At 34.7% G+C, this 7,500-nt stretch overlaps 1 protein-coding gene across 1 annotated transcript in view; it reads right to left on the bottom strand.

The window, feature by feature from the left end:
• The window catches only part of LOC122253179 (uncharacterized), a 17,507-nt gene that overhangs the window by 9,599 nt on the left and 408 nt on the right, over positions 1–7,500 (bottom strand). The window contains exons 2-3 of the mRNA XM_086534672.1: positions 3,983–4,135; positions 2,700–2,848 (exon numbers count right to left, since the gene is read on the bottom strand). Of these exons, the coding sequence (XP_086390798.1) occupies positions 2,700–2,848; positions 3,983–4,135 (302 nt within the window). The remainder of the gene's footprint in view (positions 1–2,699; positions 2,849–3,982; positions 4,136–7,500) is intronic.

Below are 7,500 nucleotides of genomic sequence, written 5' to 3'. Positions count from 1 at the left end.
CAAACACCAAAACGTTAGAGAGTGCATCCTTTCTCTCTCATTCTTTAAAGTCCACTTCGTTTCTTTATCATGTTTTTAAATTGCTACGCATCCGTTGTCGAATGGCCAAGCACCCCTTTCGTTTAGAGGAAGTGAGTGATACCGCTCGTTTTTTTTTTTTTTTTTTTTTTTTTTTCTTAATTCTCGATAGTTGATTTTGTCTAAGCTTGGACTTCTGATTTAATCAGTTTGTGTTCCATCAGATTACAACATAAGTATTTGTTTTTTATCATTATTATTTTAATTCTCAGGAATCATTTCGAATGCGGCGGCGTGAACTAAATAAGTCCCAACAATCTCTGAACATAAACTAAAAATATGTGACACCACCTAGATATTTAATTCGCCTTTCAAAAGATGTTTCGCACTAGTAAGTGATAAATGAGCACAATGATATTGAACAGACGCTGTGCAACACTATCAACAGTCTTCCTGAAACGAGAAAGCGCTTAATGTCTGGGTTTTCATTTGATATACAGCCAGTGTTAACAGCAGAGCCCATACGTTTGCCAGTTGGTGGTGTCAAGACATAAAAATACCATAAACATAGGCCTAATTTTTATATTTTTAGGTTGATTGATTAGTCTTCCGTACATTTTCTATTTCAAAATGGTGATTCTTTTTTTTTTCCTAGGAGGAGAAGATTCAATAGGTCGTCTTGAAAAATACCTTAGATTTTATACTATCAAATAAAAATTATAATAGCGCTTAGTGTTGTTTTTTTCTCCTGCCAATGGCTATATCTGGTGCTAAGGTTGAACCATATAACAATTGCATTTTTTTTGTTTGTTTGTTTGTCTAAATGATAATTTTAGTTTTTTTTTCATATCAAAACTCTATATCTTTGAATCTATTCTCCTGTGCCATTTGTTAATCCTTTTTAACATTTCTTCCCTTTTTCATTATGAAATTATGCAATTTATTCCACTTTAACCTAAATTCTAAGAGAGCACGATTCATACACACACACACACACGCACACACACACATACACACACACACACATATATATATATGTATATATATATACATATATATATGTACATATATATATATAGTTATATATATAGTTATATATATGATATATAAATACATATATGTATATATATATATACATACATACATATATATATATATATATATATATATATATATATATATATATATATGTGTGTGTGTGTGTGTGTGTGTGTGTGTGTGTGTGTGTATGTGTGTGTGTGTGTGTGTGTGTGTGTACATACATACATATATATATGTATATATATATATATATATATATATATATATATATATATATATATATATATATACATATGCAGACACATACATATATACGCATTTACGTGCCGATAGACTAATTCACAGGCACACAGGGACATAGGAACACACATATACGTAAATACTTGTTTCATATTAGACTTCGGAATGCACCAGTGGGGGTTAACCACTTGTCCTAAATTTAACTGTCGGACACCTAACCTTTTTTTTCTAAGAAGTTATGCGTAAATCCATTACCAGTGACGTCTTATGGGCACTTTTATGTTACAAGCATAATTTCATCAGATCCGGTCTTGATATTTTATTCTTGTAATTATCTGGTCAGCGTTTTCTGAGACATATTAGCAAATCTTCTGTGGCCGGTTGCCTTTGGTGTTTTCTTAAAAGTCATACCCCCTGTAGACCATTCGTCTTATCATGATTTTTGTCTAAATTTCCTGTCTTGAATAGGATAACATTTGTTGTTGTTTTCAGTGGTAATGCAAACTTTGACCTGGAGGTTCTCGAACGTTTTTACTGATATGGATTTCGTATATACCGGCAATCATTGTTCCAGTGCCATTATCCTGTTTATTGTTAACAATAAAAACGAATCGCAGGAGTCATGGACATTTTGAACTAATTTTATTTTACTTTTTGTGCATTGCTATACCGAAGTCATAAAATATCCCCATTGCTGTTTTGAAGTACAGTAATTAAAAGAGTATAGATAAGGCTGTTCATGGCTCTCGGGAATAAAGACGACACAAGAGTATTTTTTTGGATTAATTTCCATTTGCACGACTTCAATTTCTTCAGACAAATTTCATCTTCCGAATCGACAATATTATAATGGTTATCCCTAGTATGTACAAAATACTTGTTTTCTGTAATGAGAAATATTATAGAAACTGAGAATTTGACATGAGTAACTAAAATAAATTGAATTTTCTCGATTTATAAAGTTCTCTTTTCATTCTATATTTCTTGATTGTACTTTTATATCTAACTTTAGGCCTATTATAACTGTAATATAGTGAAAAAGAGAATTTGAATTGTGCAGTCAAAAGAAAGCTATTCTTAAGTGAGTAAACAACAAAAATGTACATTTTCTGCAATCCGATATACAGAAAACGGTTTAGTACTTTGACGGGGACATTATCAAAATGTGCAAACTAGTCAAATGTACTGTGATATTACACAACAGACTTTCCTCTGTTGATTATGATTATAGTTAAATGTCCCCAAAAATAAAAGTGAAAGAGAAAAAAAACAAGAGAGAAACTACCAAATTTACAAATAAAGACAAAGGAAAAAAATGTAGATATTCTCGTAAACGTTACGGTCTCAACAAAAGAGAAAAACAAAACAAATAGTCCCACACAATCCTGCGTCCTCCGTACCTTCCTAGCGACGGACATGGGCTTCATTCCTTTAGGACACGCGGGGATGGTCTTCCTGCACGTAACTTCGAAGATTTCATCAGCTGTCATGTCCTCCTTGCGCGAGTACTTCTTCATAAAGGCCATCCCGAGATCGTCCAAGAAGTGAACTGTGGTATAGAGGATGCCGATGTAGAATAAAGTGAATGATAATGGAATATAGGACAGATTACTGGTAGGTAGTAAGTGGTAAATGGTAACATTTTGCCGATGAATTCGAAGGATAATTTATTCGCTTTCTTAGTGAGAGGATGGGTGGATGTTTCTTGAAGGAAGAACATAAGAGTCACTTCTGTGAATCGAGGTTCTCACGTTTCACGAAAATTTTATGAGGGTTAGAAAAACTGTTATACTTCCTATAAAAAGTATGTACTTCATATAAAATATGCTCATAGTGATGAAAGGGCTAGATTCTGTTTTCACAGTAGATGGAAGTGGAAAGTGCCAAAAAAACAACAATCATGACACAGAGAGAGATACGAAACGAGAGTAACCAACATAGAAAAATAATCTCTCTCAAACTGAATTTAAAACCGTAGCCGTAGTAGGTCCTATAAACAATTCATCATGAGGAAAAGAGTGATAGGGAGGACAGTTTCTTTCCGTCCAGACTTTGACTCCAGTTGATGCCAGTACTCACAGCTGATGCAACTGGGAGGGGGCTGGCCGAGCACGAACCTACGACCTAGCAATTGTAAAGCCAGCGTTTAACGACGACCCATACCTTGATGGCACTTCACTAATGTTTAATAAGCGGAATAGTGAGTGAACGTTTTATTGACCAGACACGATGAAACTTAATTACTACATAGCGAAGAATGCGGGCACTCACAGTTCCTCGGGTTCTTAGTGGCAAATTAGAAGCTCTCAACTCAGATTCTAGCATAGCTGTTAACATTCACACCTTTGACGGTCAGCAGAACATATTCCAAAAGCCAAAACAACCTTTACAAATCCACATCCCAATTACACAATTAACATCAAATGTACACATAAACACTTCATTTGATAATGAAATTATGAATACTTCATATGATTAATATAAAATGAACACATGAAACTCTCGTATACACACTTCATAAAACATCATTTACCCCTAAACGCCTCTTATATTAACTTAACATTTACATATGAACACTACATACTACATAATAGAACGTAATTTACCCGTGAACATTCAAAATAATGATATTTACACGATAATTTTGAGCAATTGAAACAAGATCTGGAGAGAACCGACTTACCTCTGATGCCCGAGCACAGCCTAGCCATCTTGGGCGGAGAGAGCACGTAGGAGCGCAGTCTGTCGGTGCTGCAGATGGCGAGGAGGGCCGCGTCGATGTGGTCCTCCAGGGACCCCTTCTCCTTCTGCCACTTCGTCAGGAGGCTGTCCAGCTCTGCCCACAGGATGTGCGGTGTAGGGATGAATAGGTATATTTATTTAAATCTCTCTCTCTCTCTCTCTCTCTCTCTCTCTCTCTCTCTCTCTCTCTCTCTCTCTCTCTCTCTCTCTCTCTCTCTATATATATATATATATATATATATATATATATATATATATATATATATATATATATACACACAGGTATATATGTATATATATATACATATATATATATATATATATATATATATATATATATGTATATATATATATATATATATATATATATATATATATTTGTATATATATATATATTTGTGTGTGTGTGTGCGTGTAAAGAATATGCACATAATACACTCACTTTCTCCCTCTGTACATACGTAAAAGGAGAAGGTTCGTACAATGAGATATTTCCTTCTGTCAACAAACCACTTGAATACTATTTCAAAAGGATATGAAATATATTTATTTGTTTATCTATTTCTGAAACTATTTACTGACTTTTCAAGTTCCAATAATATTTAGGTGCCTCAATGCAATTTCGTGCACGAGGTATAAGGAAATTTGTGGAGGATTCATTTTCCTTTCTTTCGAAATAATGGAGCGATTTCGAGACTATGTCTTTTCTCTTGTCATACTTTTATGAATGGCAGAAAATAGAAATGGGTCATTTGAGAGAGAGAGAGGGGGAGAGAGAGAGAGAGAGAGAGAGAGAGAGAGAGAGAGAGAGAGAGAGAGAGAGAGAGAGAGAGAGAGAGAGAGAGAGAGAGAGAGAGAGAGAGAGAGAGAGAGAGAGAGAGAGAGAGAGAGAGAGAGAGAGAGAGAGAGGAGAGAGAGAGAGAGAGAGGAGGGGAAGAGAAAGAGGGGAAAAGAGAGAGAGAGAGAGGGAGAGCGAGAGACAGATACAGAGACAGATAAAAAGATAGAGTAGATATCACTTCCGTTTACCTATGCGGAAAAAAACAATCTTAAAAAATCAGTTTCGTTTGTATACAATATTTATGTGCTTCATTTCCGTCAACCTGCCACTATTTTTCTCCAGAGAGGATTATCAATTTATCAGCTTCATCTTTCTTCGCCCTTTCTGCCTTTGGGCATCTCTCTTCCTGGTTGCCATGTTGTCATTTAGATATGGCGGATTCGTGGGAGGAGGAGAACGGACTGACTTTTTCTTGCTCTTAATCCTCTCTTTACTCTCGTTCTCGATTTCTCGATATATATATATATATATATATATATATATATATATATATATATATATATATATATATATATATATATATACACACACACTGCTGTCCAATGCGAATTACTTCATATACCCAATGTAAAAAATATACGTGCTTGATGCCTAAGAAAATGAAAGTGTCAGTAATTCATTGCAGCGTATTGCAAGGTATGATAACATTGGAAGAAAAACAAAATTAACATCTATGATTCAGCCACTACTTACAATTTTTTATCGATATTAAACATATCTATTAATAGTTCCGTTATTGCATTACTGGGAATAAGCCACAGACGAGAGTTCTGATGATAACAGAACATAACACCACGTATCCTTAATTAAGAAAAAAAAAATAATAGTAAAAAAAAAAAAAAATAATAATAATAATAATAATAAACTGTGTTTTATATCTCCCGAATTCCTTCAATGAAAAAGTAATATAAACAAACAAGGCAAATGCAAACGAAATGAGTATATAAAATATATTCGTCTAGTGGCATGTTCCAAAGGGTGATGCCCGTTATTGGTACGTTTTCTGGATACTGTGCTTGCATTCGACTTTCTACGTAGTAGCATTAAGTTCTCGGCGAAGAGGTAATCACACCTATGATACTGTAGGGAGAATGTACTTGGACTTGAAATATTTTTTTTCTATGTGTAATTAGTTCTTTCCTCTCTCTCTCTCCATTTCTCTCTTTCTCTCTCTCTCTTTCTTTCGCTCTCTCTCTCTCTCTCTCTCTCTCTCTCTCTCTCTCTCTCTCTCTCTCTCTCTCTCTCTCTCTCTCTCTCTCTCTCTCTCTCTCTCTCTCTCTCTCTCTCTCTCTCTCTCTCTTTCTCTCTCTACTTATAGTCTATACTTAAGTAATTATTTTTTTCTTTTGTTGTTCTTTATTGACGAAGTAAAAGTCGATAAGCGCCCCCCCTAAAAAGAAGAAGAATAGGAATGATAATGGTAATGATGATAATAAAAATAACGATAGCAACAACAATAGCGACAATGACCATATTGATAATCATCATAATGATGAAAATGATAACAATAACATTTTTTTTTTATTCCGAAAAAAACAAGTACACAGGGCCATGCATCATAGTTACGCTATTATAGCAACACGTGATCTACAGAAAGTAAATAAGCTAGTCATTGTTGAATGTCTTTGAGAATGTATCGCCGCGCCAAGTGATCTATATCTATGTATATGATCACAAAGACAAGTTGTAATAGAACCTTTTTATTTGTATCAGTGAGTGTAACTTTCCCGATAAAGCGAGTTAAAATTGCGATAATTTGTTTGTTTTTCGTTCAAAGATGAAGAAACGAAGTGCATTCGGAATAACGATTTCATATTCCGTTTCTGCAGGAGAAATCGCGACTTAAAGATTCAAGAATTAGTAATCCGGTCACCAGTTGCATTCTGACAGTCACTATTATCAAAAATACATTACAAATTAAGACCTCTAAGACAGAAGGCAGATTAGATAGTCTATTTATCACTGTATATATAAATATTTAAACACCAATATTCACGTACCAGCATATATATCAACCGTGCACAAAAAGAAGAAGCAAACACACCATGAACCTTTATCTTTAAGCGTATCTAAAGGACAATGCATCATCAGCCATATGAAAGATAACATACGCCAAGAAAACCGTTAACGCTGCCAGATCCACAACGATTTGAAAGGCAATATTGCGCGGAGTTTCATGGCTGTGTCACGATGCCCTTTCAGTATCACGGCTCTGAAGGACCGAAATGCCCCGTATTATCCGCTCAAAGAATGCCAATCTCTTTTACCATCGGATTACATTAAGAAAAAAAAAAGGGATAATACAACTCACTCTGACCCCGTACTTTGGAAAGGATAAAATGGTGGTAAGGTTAGGTATTTTTTCGGGTTATCTGTGGTGTATATTTAGGCGAAATGAGGTAAAGGCAGCAAAACACTGGTATTATTTTGTGTGGAAGTCAAATTAGCGTGTGTAAAGAAAGGTACGTGGGAGTGTGTATTCTCATGTGCATTTTATGACTGACTATCACTGACCTGAAGATGAAAAACAGTTTTTCGCTCTGAATAAACTCCATCTATGAATTATTTAGTAAGCTGTTTATGTAAGGAACAATGACAACCCTTGTTCCAAAGACATA

Source organism: Penaeus japonicus, unplaced genomic scaffold (genome assembly GCF_977035675.1).
Source record: "Penaeus japonicus unplaced genomic scaffold, GWHDUDI00000001_assembly GWHDUDI00000042, whole genome shotgun sequence".
NCBI classification, from domain to species: domain Eukaryota; kingdom Metazoa; phylum Arthropoda; class Malacostraca; order Decapoda; family Penaeidae; genus Penaeus; species Penaeus japonicus.
This window is presented reverse-complemented; position numbering and strand designations above follow the sequence as displayed.